The following is a 20,769-nucleotide window of genomic DNA, read 5'->3' as shown; positions in this document are numbered from 1 at the left end:
TCATACTTGGTATAACATATACCTGGGAGTTTATTAAAAATGCAGACTCCTGGACCTCATCCTCAGACACTTTTAACACATGAAATGAGGTCTGGAAAACTATATTTTAAATAAGTTCTCTAGGCCATTTTGACACAAGTCTCTTTTCCACCCTCTTGCTCCTAAGAAAATACTGTCTAGATGAGATCTCATCACCACAAGCACCATTTTTTTTTAACCTTAATGAAAATATAGACACAGATGGTTAGGGAAAAATGAGTCAATCTTAGGGTAGCAGGCTCAGTCATCTGTAATTTAAAAAATGTCTCCAAAGCTGATTCTGACAGCAATGTTTCTAAAGGGGCAAAACAAGGTCCAGCAGTGACTAAATCACACCTAAGGTTCTTGCTAAAAACAAGAACACTGGAGTATGATTCTAAAATTAAAAGGTCAAAATTTGGCAAGTGCAATCCAGGAATATACATTTTAACACATTTTCCAGTAATTCTTAAGATTCGTAATACATTCTAAAGTTTGATAATCAGTGCCCAACAAACTCAATAGTTTCTTGATCTTTTCTAAGCATCAATCTTAACTGCCATTTCTTTCTGAAAATCTTTCATATTCATACCTTGGGTCTTATCACCCTGAATTGCTCTATTTCTAAAATTTTATACTATGAACCATACCATCTGCCCACTCATCTCTCTCCTTCAGCCTAGTTTTTGTCCTCATGGTCTCCAGTTTCTCACCTCTTCATTACTCTCAGCTTTATTGACCCTGTCTAACTTGCACTTCCCTTAGTAGTACCTTTCCTTATAACGCCATGATCAACTAAATGAGTCACTCCATTTATTATCTTCACTTCTACCCTCACTTTTTTCTTTCTTTTTGAGATGGAGTCTCACTCTGTCATCCAGGCTGGAGTGCAATGGTGCCTTCTTTGGTCACTGCAACCTCCACCTCCAGGGTTCAAGTGTTTCTCCTGCCTCAGTCTCCCAAGTAGCTGGGATTACAGGTGTGTGCTACATGCCCGGCTAATTTTTGTATTATTAGTAGAGACAGGGTTTTACCATGTTGGCCAGACTGATCTTGAACTCTTGACCTCAGATGATCTGCCTGCCTCAGCCTCCCAAAGTGCTGGGATTACAGGCGTGAGCCACCATACCCAGCCCTCCCCACACTTTTTGTATTTCCTCATGAATCCTAAGCCTGATATCTATTTTTCTTCTGTCTCAAGATTTAGGAACCACCACATCTGAAACTAAGTGAGCTCTATCTACCTTCTCTCAACTCCCATAGCATTTAATGTATGCTTCTTGATAAATCCTTATTTTCTATCCTATATTACGGTTATTTTGCATATCATATCTCCTCTAGACTACATGCACTTTGCAAATAAGATCTGTGTGCAATTTATGCTGGTTTCTCTCCTAGTCATATAGGTTTCTCTCCTATAATATTCCAGATAGGATATAACAGTCTCCTAACAAAATGACTTCTAATATAAGGTATTGGGCTTAATGTTGTAGTAACATCTGAAAGCTTCCCCCATAACAGTAAAAGCTTCATGCCATTTTTTATTTGTGGGTTAACTTAACAAGCAGTTATAAAGAGTAATTGTTATCTGTCTCTACAAAAAATACAAAAATTAGCCAAGCATGTTGTCATACGCTTGCAGTCCCAGCTACTAGGGGGGCTAAGGTGAAAGGATCACTTGAACCCAGGAGGTCGAGGTTGCAGTGAGCCATGATTGCACCACAGCACTCCAGCTTGGGCAATAAAGGTGAGACCCTATTTAAAAAAAAAAAAAAAGTAATTCTTTCATACAAAGTTGTTCTATGCCTATCTGGAATATTATAGAATCTCTGACCCAAACCCAATGTCCTATCACCACTTGGATGTCAAAATTGCTTCCCAGAAATAATTTCAATGTAATGACAAGGGCTAGGTCAGTGAATATACATGCCGTGACAATGAAAGAGAAGAACAATATATGTAATATGCAAGATGCCTTCTGCCATACCATCTCTAGTAAAAGAAGAAAATAATAATGAGAAGATGTCTTTTCATTAATGGTAGTCTTGCTTACCCTAGGGTGACAGAAAGAGAGACTAAGTTCCCTGAAAGTACTTTACTTTGATCCTCCTTGTAAAGCTTCCCTTTATGAGTTGCAACCTAATCAATGTTGCCTGTTCACATTTCAAAGCATGTAATTTCCCCCTTTAAGTCAATGAGGACTAGACCACCATTAGCCAATATCTACATATGTTTTTCATGAAAACATGCTAAGCTTCACAAAGCTGTGTGAACTCTATTGTCTATGAAGGAAATAACAAAAGCCAGAACTACAGGGAAACAAGAATCTATTTTACTGATCATTTCACACTATCTTTTCTTTAGGAAAAGATAAAGCACTAACTAAAAATTAAAGACCACATTAACAATCTTGGAAATGCTAGTTAAAAACAAATTGTTAGACCTATATGCACATATATATACACACAAGGAAAATTTTAAATGTAAAAAACAAAGAGCTTTGTTAGTTGATGAGGGTATCAGTCCCTTTAAGATTTCTTATAGGTGTTACTTTTAAAAATTATTTTTAAAAGTAACTTTTATAGGTGTTACTTTTAAAAATAATTTTTAAAAGTCACTGCATATAGCTTTATTTGATGATTAATATATGCTCATAGTAGAAAAAATAATATACAGGTAAGACTATAAACCTACCTGTAACTGCACCATCCAAAGATAAATGTATCAGCAAATGTAAAAAGACATGTATATAAATACATCTATGCATATATTTTATGAGAATAAGATCATATTATAGTCCTAATAATATTCTTTACCACCTTTGAATCATTAAAACATAATGGCTGCACAATATTTAACCTGTCCGCTGCATAAAAAGAGCTAAAAAATAAATAAAGCAACTGCTACAGATTCAGATTTCCTGCAATGGACAGGAACAGAGACATCACTTAAATTTCCTGAAAGAAAAAGTAATAATCTTTTGAGAAATGTTACTTTTATTTTACATATCAGGAAGCTGAGGCTTAAGGATGTTAATAACTTATACAAACTCACCAGTAAGTAAATGACATAGTCAAGATTAGAACTAACATATGTAATTCCAAAGCTCATAGCCCTTCCATTACAATGCTGCCTCAGCTTCCTCAAGTGTACAATGGATTTGTCTATAATATCACAGTGGGTAAAGTGACCATGGAATAAAATAATTAATGAGAAAATACCTTAAAAACCCATAAAAGATGACTGCAGAGATCTGAAGGACTATTATAGTGAACTCACCTGGAATATAGGCAAAATATACTATAATACTTTGGCACTGAACCGTAACCTGATATAATGCTGACTGACATTTATACTTCCATATTAGATAAAGACAATATGGTGAATAATATCATATTTTTGTAATCAGAACTTAATTATTTATTTTTTTAAATTCTTAATTAAAATTTTTTGTTTGTGGAGACAGGGTCTTATTATGTTGCCAAGGCTGGCTTCAAGCGATCCTCCTACCTCAGCCTCAGAAGTCCATTTTTTGAACTTTAAAATGTATTTTATTTTTTAAATTGACATATCATAACTGTACATATTTGTGAGATACATAGTGGTGTTTTGATTCATATAATGTACAGTAATTAGATCAGGGTAACTAGCACATCCTAGCACATCCATCATCTCAAATACTTATTTCTTTGTTGGAACATTCAATTTCCTCCTTTCAGTTATTTAGCTTTAAAACATTTTAAAGAGAAGGCTTTCAAGTAGCTTTGAAACCTATGATAAGTCTGTACCATTTTAATTGGTATGAGACCATACAATTAAAAGTAACATTATAAAAACTGTATTTTTGGACACACTGTCAAAAAGAATGCTCTGAATTCAGAACCATTATTTGAAATGTTTATTCATTAGATTTTTTAAGAACAATGGACATTTAGAGTCTTAACTTTTTCTTGCAACAGATATCTTGAAAGAAGTCCAAATTATTTTTTAAGTTAAATTTATCTCTAACATACCTTGCCCCTAGCACTACCACAAAAGTTTGAAAATAAAAAGGTGTGATTTAAATTTATAAGCAATTTACCTTATCCTGTAAAAAATGAGCCTAATTTTGTTTATTTTCAGATGAGTATGATGTGGATTAGAAGAATAAAACTGTTGGGGTATAGGCTTCTGAAGGAAGAGAAGACAAACACCATTAGTTGTTAAGACTAAGCTTTCTTTTACTCCATTTTTTGCTTCTCCCCTGTTGCATGTTTAAATTCATAGCAACTTCTTCTAATAAATATGTATTAGTTATCTCGGGTTTTTGAACTGATAACAAGAGGAAGAAAAATTTTTTAACACTCAATAGGACACTGAAAGCCACAGTTAACGTATGACAAATAGTTTCAAATCACATTCACAACAACTTGACTAAAGAGAATTGGAATGAGGTCTTTTAATAACTATACTAAAGTTCAAATATTATAATTACCTGTACTTACCTTAAATTTTCATTAAACCTTACTGTAGCTGCACAGTGGAATATAATATTGGTAGAATCTATGATCACCTCTTTATCTTCTTCACTGAGAGCCAGTTTAGGTTGGGTGAGTTCACTGTTGATTGCTATAATTTTCTCTCTAAAATCTGGATTTTCATCTCTCAATCTGTCAAAGAGCTATCAAGGGGAAAAAATATTTATTTTAGGGCAGTATTTTTCCATTTTCTGAAACTCATCATCACCATTTTTCCCACCAAGGATGACTGCTTTTTTAGAAACTTAAACTATGCAATTCCTAAGGTTCCTGTTCTTAATTGCTATTATTCTGTACAGAAAACACCCTATGAGGCCCACACTATTATTCCCATTTTGCAGATAAGGAATCTGAGACTCAGAGTAGTTAAGGAGTTTGTCAAATACACAAAGCTGGTAGTTCACAGAGTTGAATTTGAACTGTCCATGCCCTGGCTGAATAGATTACATCGCCCCTCAGAATAGACTTCAGCAATACAGACATCAGAACAATGTTTAAAAATGATCATTCAGATTTCTAAAATCCAGACGTTAATTTTCCACTTTACTTCATTTTTACTTTATTGCCTTTTGACAGATTAGAGAAAAACACGATTTACATTCTACTTAAAATTTTAGAACAAATTTTTTAAAAGGGAAAAATAGTAATTATGTGAAAGAAAAAAGCTGGTAAGCAAATATGCAAACTAGAAACTGAACAAACTTCAGAAGTATCACTTTTATAGGATTTAAACTGAAAATTCAACATTCTTTAAGTGTACCCAAAGGAATAAATTTTGCTAGACAATCAGATCACAAAATGATTACAGTTTAAAGGTACATTCAATTATGAGCCAACTTTAACTTTTTAATCCCAGATGTCACAGAAAAACACTCATGTTTTTTCCAGGTCACTGTTCTATCACACTTTGACTCTCCATTTAAAGTTCATACTTGCAGTTTAAGCAGGATTCTTAACCTGAGAAGTCTATGTAATACATCAGGGCTCATTTTCACCTTCCTAGATGACTTTAGTATATAACAGTCTTCCCGCTTCTACTGCTATCTCCTACTGCTACTTCCACTGCTAGCACATGACTTGAATATTAATGTGTTCTTATATTAATTTAAAAAATAAAAACTTAGTGGCTATTTAATATGAACCAGGTGAGCACCTTCCAGATTCTAAAGAAACAAGAAAATGGCCTTTGGTCCAAGTAAATGGATAAGAGAACAGAGTTATAGGGCTGCACAGGAGAAACAACTAACCCAGCTTTGAAAGACCACACACAAACTGGCCTTCCCAGAGAAAATGACATTTAACAGAATGTGTGTGTGTGGTATGTGTGTGTTTTGGGGACAAAGTGAGGGAGGAAGGCCCTGAAATTACAAAGTAGAAGAACAGTGTTTCTAGGCAGAGGAAGTAGCATGTATAATCCATCAGAAGTCAGAAGGCATTAATATGCTTGGGAGATTAAAAATAATTCAGTCAGCTTGGAACATAAGAGTATGCAGGAAAAAGCAGCTAGAGTTGATGGAGATAAGAAGGCCAGATAACTTTGTCTTTTAAGCCACATTAAAAAGATGAATTTTATCTGAGAGTAATGGTGAGTTACTGATTGATTTTAAGCAGAGAGGTGATATAAGCATGCTCATAATTTTTTTTTTTTTTTCCTCTTTTTTTTTTTATTGCATTTTAGGTTTTGGGGTACATGTGATGAACATGCAAGATTGTTGCATAGGTACACACATGGCAGTGTGCTTTGCTGCCTTCCGTCCCCTCACCTGTATCTGTCATTTCTCCCCATGCTATCTCTTCCCACCTCCCCACCCCCCGCCCCTCCCCCATTTCCCCCCAACAGACCCCAGTGTGTAGTGCTCCCCTCCCTGTGTCCATGTGTTCTCATTGTTCAACACCCGCCTATGAGCGAGAATATATGGTGTTTGATTTTCTGCTCTTGTGTCAGTTTGCTGAGAATGATGGTTTCCAGGTTCATCCATGTCCCTATAAAGGACGTGAACTCATCGTTTTTGATGGCTGCATAATATTCCATGGTGTATATGTACCACATTTTCCCTATCCAGTCTATCATCGTTGGGCATTTGGGTTGGTTCCAGGTCTTTGCTATTGTAAACAGTGCTGCAATGAACATTCGTGTGCACGTGTCCTTGTAGTAGAATGATTTATAATCCTTTGGATATATACCCAGTAATGGGATTGCTGGGTCAAATGGGATTTCTATTTTTAGGTCCTTGAGGAATCGCCACACTGTCTTCCACAATGGTTGAATTAATTTACATTCCCACCAACAGTGTAAAAGTGTTCCTATTTCTCCACATCCTCTCCAGCATCTGTTGTTTCCCGATTTTTTAATGATCGCCATTCTAACTGGTGTGAGATGGTATCTCAATGTGGTTTTGATTTGCATTTCTCTGATGACCAGTGATGATGGCATGCTCATAATTTTTAAAAATCCATTGGCAGTAATGAGTTTTAGAACACTCTTGTGGTTACTCATATCCAGATACTGCTTGGTCTGAATCAAAATAATGGCAATGAGAGATTTAAGATGTAACATTCAGGATGTAGTCATTTTGGCCAATGTCTGGATTTGAGGGATAAGAAACGCAAACTTCATTACGGTAGGGTCCACATCTATTTTGCTCAGCATACAAGTCCAACAGAGCAGATCTTGCCTGGCAAGATAAAGACTTTAAACATTTGTTAAGTGAATAAATTCGGTAGACTGAGGAACACAGGGAGAGAAAGACGCCGTTTTGGAGATACAAATTCAGTCTTGTGAATGTTGAGTGTAAAGTGCCTACATGACACCCCAGAAGACAGGTCTAGTAGAGGTGACTGGCTTTGTGGGTCTAGAGTTCAGGGGAGAGAGCCAGACTATCAATATAGATTTTACTAACCACATAGAGGTAGTAACTGAAGCCCCAGGAGTAGAAAAGAGTTTATCTAGGTAACAGCAACAATGAGTACCCAAGATCCAAACTATATAAAACTAAATCTAATTTAAAGGACATCTATTCATTTCACATAAAATAGAGGGTGGCTGAGTAACCATCTCACTGGACCTAGTAAGATATCAAGGCCTAAACCAGAAACTTGAAGAATATCAATCCTTAAGGGGCAAGCAGAGAAAAAGGAATCTAAGGAATGACCAAAAAAGTACTTTTTAACACCTTGAATTCATACTGCATTCTCCTGATCGCTGATGACCTTTAATTTCCTTTAATATCAGCTATCTATACCACTACCATCAGGACATAACCATGCTGCTCTTTAATTTGCTAAATCTTAAATGTGATACTCTTCTCTAGCCAGCATCTTCTAATTCAATACCATCCTTTCCAGTGTTTTTAACCCACTAGTACCTAATTAGTTTCTACTTTACTAAGTTTACTGATACCTTCTTAACATCCTTGATTCTCTTTTCTGAATATACTTCATGATCAACTCCATGCTGGAGTGCAGTGGTGCAATCTCAGCTCACTGCAACCTCCGCCTCCCAGGTTCCAGCAATCCTCCCACCTCAGCCTCCTGAGTAGCTGGAACCACAGGCATGCACCACTACACCTGGCTAATTTTGTATTTCTTAGTAGAGATGGGGTTTCTCTGTGTTGGCCAGGCTCGTCTCAAACTTCTGGCTTCAAGTGATCCACCAGCCTTGGCCTCTCAAAGTGCTAGGATTACAGGCACGAGCCACCGTAACCTGCCGTGATCAACTATTTTAAATCAATCTTCATTATTCAATAGAGTTTCTGTTCCCTGAGACATTCCCATAAGTCATTGTTCTCAAACAGGGGTGATTCTGGTCCCTAGCAGACGTCTGGTGATGTCTAAAAACACTTTTGGTTCTTACAACAGGGAATGAGGCCAGGAATGTTGCTGATGACCCTACAATGCAGAGGACATGCCTCCGGAACAAGGAACTAGCCAGCCCAAATGTCAATGGTGCTGAAGCTGAGAAACCCTACTGTAAGTCAGTGTCCCATTTGGTATATGCTCTTGGCCTTATGTCCTTTATTCCTATTTCAAACTCAGAGTAGATAATACCTACAATTTCTTACTAACTTTAAGTGCACACTCACTGCTATCTGACATAAAAAGGGCTCATTTTTATTGACTTACCAGCAATGCTATACATAACGGAGAATGAATGGCTTTAGAATTAAGTGGTAGGATATGCCAGGAGGTAACTGAAGACGTAAGATAAAAATTACATAATTTTAGGGAGTATCAAGTTCAGTCAAATATTTGGGGACAAAACATTTTTTCATATTGAAAATAACAACTGTATGTTTAGGCTAAACCATCAAAGTTCAACGAAACTTCAGGCTTTAAGTAGAAAACATTCCTTTTCTTAGGCTTAGTGTGGAAGAAATTTTAGAAGCACTGCTCTGAAGACCCCAAAGAAGATGCCCAAGTCTTCTTCACATTTAACTCAGACCCTCAATTCTGGCCAGCACATCAACTTAAATAACTATTACTATTTTCTCCTGACACTTCTGATTCTCCCTCTTCCTTCCTTCTTCCCTCTTAAAAACTGTCTAAAAGGCCAGGAATGTATCTTACTTATCCCTGAATTCAATCCCCTACAACAAGTCAAACAGCCAGGACTAAGCAGGCACAATAAATATAATCTAAAAAATAAAAAAGGAGTAAGAACAAATAACCCCTCACTGGGGGGACAGAGGTATCGGGAGAAAAATAAAAACATATCAATTACAAGTGCTTCATAATAAAAATGCCAAGATGAGTAAACAAAGGGCAGAGAGAGTAAGAAAACAGGCATTTTACTTAGAACAAGCCTTGTGGTTTTATAGCCCCATTGATGACTCCTTCCTTGTAGGTTTTAAGGGAAGCAAAGGATTCCAGAAGGGTTGGGCAAATAACGAGAGAGAAAAAAATGATTAAGAGGGATGAATGTAGTCTAATTTGTATAAGTAAAATTATATATGTATAAATTAAATGTATAAATTATTCTTATAAAAGTTAAACTTCTAAGAAAGAATCTTACATCCCATCGTTAAAAAATAAAACCAACATAATGAGGAATATATGTTGCATGGTGTCAAACAAATGCTAATGTCATATGACAATTAGTGCCAAATAACTATAATAAGGTATATGAAGTTCATTCAAAGTCAAAAGTCTGGTTGGTTGCTATAATGAGGCTTGCTACAGTTTGGGGTTTTTTAAGAGGCCTATAAGAATGTAGATATTCAAATGAGTATCATTCTAATTATAAAATAAATGCTCTCCTTGAAATTCCTTCTTGAGATATGTCTTATGTGCACCAAAACTGAGCTTATAGCTTTCTAATTCAATTTACTATTTATTAGTAAATGTCAGATAAAATCATTTATTTTAAGAGAATTCACAAACTTAAGATTGTGAAATACTTTTATTCCATCTCATTTCCATTTTTTTCTTAGCAATATTTTTCCGAAGGCTCATGTATGACATATTCTTATATTCTATATGGCCCCACCGTCATCTGTCAAATGGGAATATGTGACTTCTCTACCACCTAATACTGTTGTCGGGGAGTAAGTGGTGCTTATCAAAGCATGGTGTCTCACAGAATTAGGCAGTCTTCCTACCTACTAATTACTATTATTAACAAAAAACTAAACTATTTAGTAGTTACAAACAACCTGCCTCAAATGTTCTAAAAATATACCTTAAATACCTACCATAAAGGTGCCTTAAAGCTTATTATACAATTTTGCCAGTCACAGAGGAAAACTTTTTTCTCCTTGTTACTCACAAGTCATATCTTGTTTCTTGCCATTCTGCAGGAACTTACTAAAGTTTTTTTAAATAATTTTTTCAGAATACTGAAGAAATATACTAAGCTATTGATGGTTACAATAATTATACACACAAGCACACACTTTTTTCTCTGTTCCAAATGCTCATTTTCCATACTTACCTTGCTACTAAGGATTTCTTCTACTCGCTCTTGTGGTGTCTGTCCAGCTTTCTGCCTCACCAAAACATACACTGAATTCACCTTAGGACAAGATCTCAGCAACTTTTCCAGAAGCACCTTCCCTAGAAAACCAGTAGCTCCTGTGAGGAGGACATTCTTGCCTTCATAGTATTCTGGGATTGAAACCATTTTGATCCTAAGAAAAATATGGCAAATAAGCATTAGTTTAAGGATTCACCTTCATTCTTACATAATAAAAATCTCTTGGCATTCAAATAAGTATTTTAAAAGGCAGGCAAAAGTCAAAATTGAACATTAAAAAGCAAGAACTCTAACCTCCAGTTCATTATAGTAAAGTGGAAAGAAGAATGAGACCTATAGCTTATTTTAACCCTGTGTTTTTCCCTTGGATCACTTCAGACAAGTCACTCACCTCTGGACCTAAGTTTCTTTGGTACAATTTGTACTAAAGAATCTCTAAAAGTTCCTTCCAGAAATAAGAACCCAAATCTGCATTCAATCTCAGTTACACTCCAAACACAAATGAATGGTGTTTCTCTGACTCCAAAGAGATTTATAACACCAAATACAGGTCAGCAGCAAGACTCAATTACCTAGCTTGTATAACACTGGAGGTATCATATTCGCTATCACCAATTGTAACAAGAAGAGGTAACACCAAGCCCTTTCTATTACATATCTCTCAGTGACAGTATATCCAAAAGGTGCTTAATTCTCCCTTTTTAAAAAGTTAGAGTAAGAAATACATGGGCTAACTGACCTTCCATACCCAAATCCCACTGTAACAGCAGTAAAGATATATTAAGAAATGAACAAATAAAAGAACCATAATGAATGGAAAAATAAAAACAGGTGCAGAAAAATTCATGCATTATGTCACTACAAAAAGCTCTAACACATTCAAAACAATGCTCTGTATTGTTTAGAAATGTACACAGATGGAAAAATATTAACAGACGCCTGTAAGACAGTAGAAGAAAATAAGAATCTTGAATTGTATTTATGTTTTATTTAAGCTGGGGAGTAGACACATGTGATTTATGTCTAAATTTTTCATAATTAAAAAAATATTCATAACAACCTGGAAAAAATAGCTCCATTAGCCAAGCCAAACAAAAGAGAAGAAAGAAAAAAATGATATAAGAATTTCTAGAAGAAACAGACAAGACTGAATTGGTAGAATAGCCATAGCAGAAGAAATGGCAACCCAAGTAAAACAAGCACAGGAAAGGACCGTAATGAGACAAGAACTCTTTTTACTAATCCCCTAAATGGAACCTGGTAGAAAACACCAAGGTCAGAATCAAGAAGCTGGACTAAAGCATAAGGAAATCAAGGTAATTAAAAGATTGCTCACAGAACAGCAGAGCTACTCATGACAGTCTCACTTTCTGTATAAACTTTGGCTCCCAGGCTTATTTATTATCCAGATCTGATTGAGAAGAGCATCCAGCATGGGTAATAGGGACCAAAAAAAGAAGTAGAATTGGTCCGGAGGGTTGCTTCAAACATCCCCAAATGGAGGTAGGGGAGGCAGGAGATCAGAAGAGAGCAAACAAAAACCACCAAAAGGAAAAAGCATTTATAGTGCTCAGAATACATTTTAGGTCCTCAGCCTCTCTATTCCTGGCCCTTAATACACGCTTGTCCAACCCGTGGCCCAGGATGGCTTTCAATGCAGCCCAACACAAATTCATAAACTTTCTTAAAACATCATTAGATTTTTCTGCGATTTTTTTTTTTAGCTTACCAGCTATTGTTAGTGTTGTTTTATGTGTGGCCCAAGACAATTCTTCTTCCAATGTGGCCCAGGGAAGCCAAAAACTTGGATAGCCCTGCCTTAAAGGAAACCCATTCAGAGCTCTTAATCATATCATCCGTGGAAAAGCTCTTTTGAGAAAACAGACCTCAAAAACTAGAGGAAGCCAGTATCAGCTACCAAAACCAACCACCCTACTCCATTATAAATATGAGTAAATAACCACAGATCACCAGATATTTAAAAACTACACATAAAATAAAGAAAGACCAAAATGAAAAGCAATAGAACCAACTACAAAGGAAATTAAGGTAAGGAAAAATTTTAAGAAAACTTAAATTCCTATATTCTCCAAGTTGTTCACAAAAATGCTGCATCCATAATATAATCAGTAAAAAAGGAAACAAATAATATGAAAGCATTCAGAAATTAGAAACCCAGGTATAAGTACAAAATCCAATAAATAGACTATTAAAATTAACAGCCCCCACATGAATTTAAGAAGGTCACCAGATACAAGGTTTAAATGAAGGAAAAATGTACTTCTACATACCAACAACGAACAGTGAAATTTTTAAACTCAAAATTATACCACTTACAACACTATAAAACACCAAAACTATAGGAAAAAATAATTGTTGGTAGAGACTTTAAAAAAACCAGAACAGTCATACACTGTTGGTAGGACTATAAAATGGCTCAGCTGCTGTGGAAAAACGTTTGGCAGTTCCTTAAAAAGTTAAACAGAATTATCACATGACCCAGCAATTTCACTCCTAGGTAAACACACTAAAGAACTGAAAACAGGTACTCAAACAAGTTGACACTGGTTTATACACGTTAAGTATCCCTTATCCGAAATGTTTTGGACCAGAAGTGTTCCACATTTCAGATTTTTTTTTTCAAATTTGGAATATTTGCATTATGCTTACTGGTTGAACATTCCTAATCTAAAATCTAAAATGCTCCAATGAGCATTTCCTTTGAGCATCATGTTGTACTTAAAAGGTGTTTTTTTTTTTTTGGGGGGGGGGACAATCTCACTCTGTCACCCAGGCTGGAGTGCAATGATGTGATTTCAGCTCACTGCAACCTCAACTCCTGGGTTCAAGTGAGGCTTTCTCCATATTGGCTGGTCTTGAACTCTTGACCTCAAGTGATCCACCCACCTTGGCTTCCCAAAGTGCTGGAATTATAGGTATGAGCCACCACACCCAGCCAAATGTTTTGAATTTTGGAGCATTCTGAATTTTAGATTTTTTGGATTAGGGATATTCCATTTATAACAGTACTGCCCACAATAATCAAATAGCACAAACAGCCCACATGTTAATCAACAAATGAATAAACAAATTGTGGTATATACATACAATGGAATACTACTGAACCATAAAAAAGAACAAAGTTCTGATACTACAATATGGATGAACATCAAAAATATATCATGTGAAAGAAATCAGACACAAAAGGTCATATATCGTATGATTCCTTTCATATGAAATATCCAAAACAGATAAATCTACAGAGACAAAATGCAAACTGGTGGTTGCCTGTGCCTGGGGCACAGGAAATAGGGAGTATAGAGAAACTGCTTAAGGAGTTTTACTATCGAATGATAGAATGTTTTGGAACTAGACAGGGTGGCAGTTGCACAACACTGAATGTACTAAACGTGACTGAATCGCTTGCTGTAATGGTACTATGATTTCAGTGTGTCCTCTCGAAAATTCAGGTGTTGCCAATGTGATACTATTAAGAGGACGGCTCTTTAAGAGGTGATAGGGGCAGGAGGGCTCCTTCCTCATTAATGGGATTAAGGCCCTCATAAAAGTGGCTTCACTCAACATTGAACTAGTTTGCTCTCTTGCCTTTCTTTCTGCCAGGTGAGGACACAACGTTCCTTCCCCTCTGGAAGATTCAGCAACAATGTGCCATCTTAGAAGAAGGGAGCAGCTCTCAACAGACAACTGAACGTAACAGTACATTTTGATCTTGAACTTCCCAGCCTCTGGAATGGTGAGAAATAAATTTCTGTTCTTTATAGATTACCTAGTCTAAGATATTTTGTTATAACAGCACAAAACAGACTGAGACAAAACGTTATTTTATATTATGTGAATCTCATCTCAACAAATCATTTTTTTAAAAACCACCAAGAATTGGAAAGGGACAGAAAAGATAAATAAGGCCTCTATTCAAAAACCTACTAAATCCTGACAGAAATTAAACAACAGCTAAATAAGTGGAGACATATTCCTAGATTGGAAGACTGAAGATGTCAACTTACTATCCTTAGAGTCAATATAGTCCCAATCAAAATCTAAGCTGTTTTTTTAAATATGGAAACTGAGATTTTAAACTGTTTATGGAAATACAAAGGGCCAAGATTAGCTAGGATGAACATAAAGAATAACAAAGATGAAGGACTTACATTATCATATATTGAGAAGTAGTATAAAGCTACAGAAATGTGTTGGGACAAGAAGAGAATGGTGCAGCATCAATTACCCATATAAAAAGATTAAATTTTGACCTCTACCTCACACTACACACAGAAATTCAGATAAAATGGAGATCTAAACGTGAAAGGTAAAACAATTATGTTTCTGCAAGATGACAGAAGAGGACCATTTCCATGAGTTTCGTGTAGACATTTCTTAAATAGAACATAAAAAGGAAAATACTGACAAACTGGATGACACTATAATTAAGTTTATCCCAACACATTAATAAAAAGGCAAACCAGAATAAAATATATTTGTAATTTATATATAATGAAAACATTAATATCTAGAATGCGTAAATATGTAAATTACAAATCAACAAGAGATGACCCAATAGAAAAATGGGCAAGGTTTGAACAAACAAGGAAAGAGAGTATACGAATGGACATTACAAAAGAGGATCAGGCCAGGCGCAGTAGCTCATGCCTGTAATCCCAGCACTTTGGGAAGCTGAGGCAGGTAGATTACCTGAGGTCAGGAGTTTGAGAACAGTCTGGCCAACATGGTGAAGCCCTGTCTCTACTAAAAATTCAAAAATTAGCCAGATGTGGTAGTACACATCTGTAATCCCAGCTACTTGGGAGGCTGAGGCAGGAGAACTGCTTGAACCCGGAAGACAGGTTGCAGTGAGCTGAGATCCTGCCACTCCACTCCAGCTTTGCCAACAGAGCAAGACTCTGACTCAAAAAAAAAAAAGAAAAAGAGGATCAAAATGACTAATTAGCACATGAAAAGGGGCTCAGCTTCATTAGTTATTAAGTTAAAACCCCTATGTGATACCACTAATTGACCCTCAGAATAAGGGTGCAGAATAAATGGAACTCACATCTTACTGCTGGAGGAACTACGGGTTAATGTAATACTTAGGAAAGGTGGTACTGCTTGCTAAAGCTGAACATTCACATCATGTGACCTAGTAATTCCACTCCTAATTACATACCCAATAGAAATGAGTACATATGTTCACCAAAAGAACAAGCAAGTACGATTACAGCAGCACCATTTCTGTTGGCCCAATATAAAACTCAAGTGTTCATGAAATAGTATAGCATATACACTGTGGTATATGCACATGATGAAACATTTAAAAACAATAAAAATGAAGGAACGATTGCTAAACACAATGTGGAGGGATCTCACAAAGGGAGCACTGAACCAGTAAGGCCAGATAAAAAAGTGTGTACTACTATATGATGACATTTATATAAAATTCAAACTAGGCAAAACTCATCTATGACTGAAAGTCAAAACGATGGTTACCTTGCAGGGAAGAAGAGGCAGTGACTAGAAGGGAACATGAAGAAGACTTCTGGGATACTGGTGATGTTCTATTTCTTGATCTGGGCAGCTTATTTTTAAAAAATCCAATAAGCTGTCCAGTTAGAATATATGGACTTTCTGAATTTATTATATTTTGATAAAATATTTACTTTGAAAAATAAAAACAAACAAGGTGACCATATGTCCTAGTTTGCCTGGAACAAGCCTGGTTTATACATGCTGCTCCCACTTAATTTTGATTTTCTCAGAAGTGTCTCAGTTTGCACAATAAATTATATGGTTACCTTCATTATAATCTATTCTATTTCAATGACAAAAAGTCTAATTAAAACTACAGGGCATTAAAGTTCAAATGAATAGTCCCTTCTGAAGGCTGAGGCAGAGGGACTTGCTTGAGCCCAGGAGGCCAAGGTCAGCCTGGGCAACACAGCAGATCCCATCTCTTAAAAAAAAAAAAAAAAAAAAAAAAAAAAAGTTTGCTGTCAATAATCTCATATGGAAGATATGATGAATAATTCTGCAAAATATACTTCTTAACAAGCAGATATTAACGACAATTACATACTTAATATATATTAAATAGTACACTGAGAGCATACCTAGAAGAGCTATCTAATTCTTTGAGCTTTACTTTTTTTATGTAAAAATTTATTCAACAAATATTTATTAAGGACCTACTAGGTATCAGGCACTAGAAAGTTTTTCATAGGTGTACATATGCATGTAAGACAGGAAAATATATTAAGCAGTTTTCCCTCTAACAATTGAGAATTTAGGGCCTGAATACATGATCAGTTCAACCCTAAAAAACAAAAAACAGAAAACAAAACAATGTACTTCATTCAGTTATCAAGACATTTGCCCTACCAAAGCCTCAACAGCTAATCTATCACCACCAAATAGCAGAAATTTTTTACCGAACGCAATTCTCCTCAAGCTTAACAGAATAAAGATTGCTTGCTAAGAGAGTTGTAGAATGAAGTGGTTTCTTATCAGTTTCAGGCAATAACTTAAAGCTATTAACAAGCAATTTTATACTACTATGATGACTTACACAGTCTTCCTCCTAGAAAAAAAACAATTTCCACAACTTAGCACAATGCCACTCAAACCTTTACAAGCACTAAATATTTTTTTTAAATGGTTATACTTCAAATTCTGGGGTACATGTACAGCAGATGCAGGACTGCTGCATAGGTATACAAGTGCCACGGTGGTTTGCTGCACCCATCAACCCGTCATCTACATTAGTTATTTCTCCTAATGCTATTCCTCCCCAAGGCGCCCCCGATTCCACAGGCCCTGGTGTGTGATGTTCCCCTCCCTGTGTCCATGTGTTCTCATTGTTCAACTCCCCCTTATGAGTGAGAACATGTGGTGTTTGGTTTTCTGTTCTTGTGTTACTTTGCTGAGAATGATGTTTTCCAGCTTCATCCATGTCCCTGCAAAGGACATGAACTCATCCCTTTTTATGGCTGCATAGTACTTCATGGTATGTATGTGCCCCATTTTCTTTAACCAGTCTATTATTGATGGGCATTTGTGTTGGTTCAAGTCTTTGCTATTGTGAATATTCTATTATAAAGACACATGCACATGTATGTTTATTCTGTGGCATATATATACCCAGTAATTTGATTACTGGGTCAAATGGTATTTCTAATTCTAGATCCTTGAGGAATTGCCATACTGTCTTCCACAATGGTTGAACTAATTTATACTCCCACCAACAGGGTAAAAGCATTCCTATTTCTCCACATCCTCTCCAGCATCTGTTGTTTCCTGACTTTTTAATGATCACCATTCTAACTGGTATGAGATGGTATCTCAATGTGGTTTTGATTTGCACTTCTCTAATGACCAGTGATGATGAACTTTTTTTCATTTGTTTGTTGGCTACATAAATGCCTTCTTTTGAAAAGTGTCTGTGAGTTGTTTTTTCCTTGTAAATTTGTTTAAGTTCTTTGTAGATTCTGAATATTAGCCCTTTGTCAGATGGACAGATTGCAAAAATTTTTCCCAGTCTGTAGATTGCCTGTTACTCTGATGATTGTTTTTTTTTTGCTGTACAACCACTAAATATTTTTAAACTCTGCCTCTGGCTCAAAGGAAGCCTGCACTAATGTAAAAAGAAATGTATTCTTGGCTTCTCCATCCAACCAATACACTTTACCCTACAAACTTATTGGCAAAGCCAATAAAAACGAGAGTTCTTAAGGGAAGTTCAGACTTGTCCTATCTTCCACAGTCCTACCAGAGTGGCTAGAAGCAACTAGAAAAGGAAAAGCCATGAAAGGAATGCTTGCCAATCCTTCTAGACCATGCTGTTCAGATTCTTACTACACAGCAAGAATCCTATCATCTGTTGAAAAGTAGCTGCACCACTGCAATATGAGAAAAGCCCCAGCATTAGCATTCCCATGAACTTGGGGAAGGGGACAACAGGACTGTGAAAGGTGATTCATATTTATTTTCACTGTTCTTGAGCTGCTTTAGGAAATATCACCTAGCAGTAGTAGCTAGCTATTTTCTTCAAAACACACCTTTTCTTTTGACTCAAGTTAAAGAAGCAGAAATCTTTCTGAACACCAGCAAAATGATGAGTACCATATATCACCATTACTTTTAAGGAATTCACTTAGGCTTAACTTGCAAGGTGGGTTTTCCTAGTGGCTGTAAAAAAATTATCATATATTTGCATTTATAAGTGCGTTAAGAGAAACATATTACAAAGCTACTTAAGATATATTTACTTGCTGGGAGTTCAAGTCCAAACTCTGCCACTTATCAGCTATGAGATCCTAAGATAAAACTACTACTCTGAACCTGTTTCCTCATTTGCAAAAGGAGAACACCCGGGTCTCATGGGCCAAAAGAACCTGAAATGACCACAAGTGGAGAATCACAGAGAACTTCTAAAGTAACAGCCAACCCAATATAAACCTGTACTTTTGAAACATGATTGTATTCTCTTAATAAATGCTCTATTATTAATGGAAGGCTAATCATGTTGTTTCATTAGTTTTAGAAATTTTTAAGTAATTAAAGACAGGATCCTCTCATTTTCAACTATATTAAAGAGTTTTTTAAATAGATAAAGCATTTAAATTGAGAAACTGGAATATTCTAATAATCAGGAAAGTATAAAGCTGGTCTGAAAATAGTGAGTTACCACAAGTGATTGTTCACAGTTACAGACTGAACTGTTCTACTCTTTCCCTTTTTTTCACTATTGCACTTGACTAGTTGCTTTTTTAAAAGCACAAAAAATTTACCAGTTTCTTAAAAAGGCAGCTTTTTGGTGCCAAGAAATGAGAATTCCTTTGTATGTATTAGAATTTAAAACAACTCAAATTAATTAAAACTTTTAACAAAATGTCAGTTGATTATTTGATACTTGCTAAGCAGTAAGACAAATATAAACAAGCATATAAGAAGTGGGGTATGGGGAAAGGCAATGAGAGAAAATTCCATGGGCCAGCCAGGTAGAATAAAAATGAAGGGTTTTTTTTGTTCGTTTTGTTTTTGAGATGGTTTTGCTCTTGTTGCCCAGGTTGGAGTGTAATGGCACAATCTTGGCTCACTGCAACCTCTATCTCCTGGGTTCAAGCGATTCTACTGCATCAGCCTCCTGAGTAGCAGGGATTACAGGCATGTGCCACCACACCCAGCTAATTTTCAGTTTAGTAGAGACAGGGTTTCTCCATGTTGGTCAGGCTGGTCTCAAACTCCCAACCTCAGGTGATCTGTCTGCCTTGGCCTCCCAAAGTTCTGGAATTACAGGCATGAGTCACAGCGCCCAGCCAAGAATGAAGTTTTAAAGACTCACCGGTGATGAGAAAAATATATAGTTAAGGGAAGAAAGGGAAAGAAAAATTTATTTAGCACAAACCGTCTCTCTCTCATGCCTTCATACACTATTTTCCACAAGTCTCCTTAATAACTTTCCTTGTCTGAGGTCCCTCAGCACACATATATGGGTAGAGTCAAACTGGAACTAAATCTTCTAACTAAATCCCACATTTATAGAATGCACAAAAAGTTTTTACCTGTCCTTCAGAAAGGTCAAGGAATCAATTCGTCAATGAGAACTGAGTGCACAACACTCAAAGAAAAGTTCAGAGAAAATGAAGGGGTTAGAAAAGATGATCTGGAAAGTCCTACACAGTTCTCAGTTTTATGACTCACGACAGGAAGAAACAAGAGCAGTCTTCACTACAAAGCCTCAGCTTTTACTAACTGCATATAATAGACAGGAATCTGCTCCACAGAAAATTTTAGCATATGAAATAACACAAACTCTTGCTGAAGAATCCTTAAAAATCACATCATTGCATTACAAGTTGATGGGTCAAACGAGCAACTCAGTATAGAAATTTTACTGTTAAAAAAATTCAGGCTCTCTCTTCCTTTCTCTACTATCATTCTGTGTGCTTGACCTCGGCTTCTCACCATGTTTTCTCACAAGACTTTCAGGATTAAGCATTTCCTGGCCAAGAAATGAAAGCAAAAATCGTCCCACTCCCAGTGGATTTAGACGAAAACTGGTAATAAAATCAGGTACAACTCCAGAACGAGATATTGGAGATGAACCAAACTGGGTCTGTAAGGAATTGCACATGAGATGGCACACATATTTATGCTATGTCAGGGTCATGACTGTGTTCCCATATTGAGCTGAAAATGTTACCACTATCTAGACAGTTGGACATGTTTTATTGGGAATGTATTTTTTTCCTC

The 20,769-nt window shown here is 36.1% G+C and overlaps 1 protein-coding gene across 2 annotated transcripts in view; it reads right to left on the bottom strand.

Annotated features, from left to right (window-relative positions):
- The window catches only part of FAR1 (fatty acyl-CoA reductase 1), a 65,097-nt gene that overhangs the window by 27,935 nt on the left and 16,393 nt on the right, over positions 1-20,769 (bottom strand). For both annotated transcript variants that reach the window (XM_074401116.1, XM_003919853.3), the window contains exons 2-3: positions 10,465-10,660; positions 4,503-4,678 (exon numbers count right to left, since the gene is read on the bottom strand). In XM_074401116.1, coding sequence (XP_074257217.1) covers positions 4,503-4,678; positions 10,465-10,653 — 365 coding nt within the window. In that variant the 5' untranslated portion in view covers positions 10,654-10,660. The remainder of the gene's footprint in view (positions 1-4,502; positions 4,679-10,464; positions 10,661-20,769) is intronic.

This window comes from Saimiri boliviensis, chromosome 6 (genome assembly GCF_048565385.1).
Source record: "Saimiri boliviensis isolate mSaiBol1 chromosome 6, mSaiBol1.pri, whole genome shotgun sequence".
In the NCBI taxonomy this organism is placed as follows: domain Eukaryota; kingdom Metazoa; phylum Chordata; class Mammalia; order Primates; family Cebidae; genus Saimiri; species Saimiri boliviensis.
This window is presented reverse-complemented; position numbering and strand designations above follow the sequence as displayed.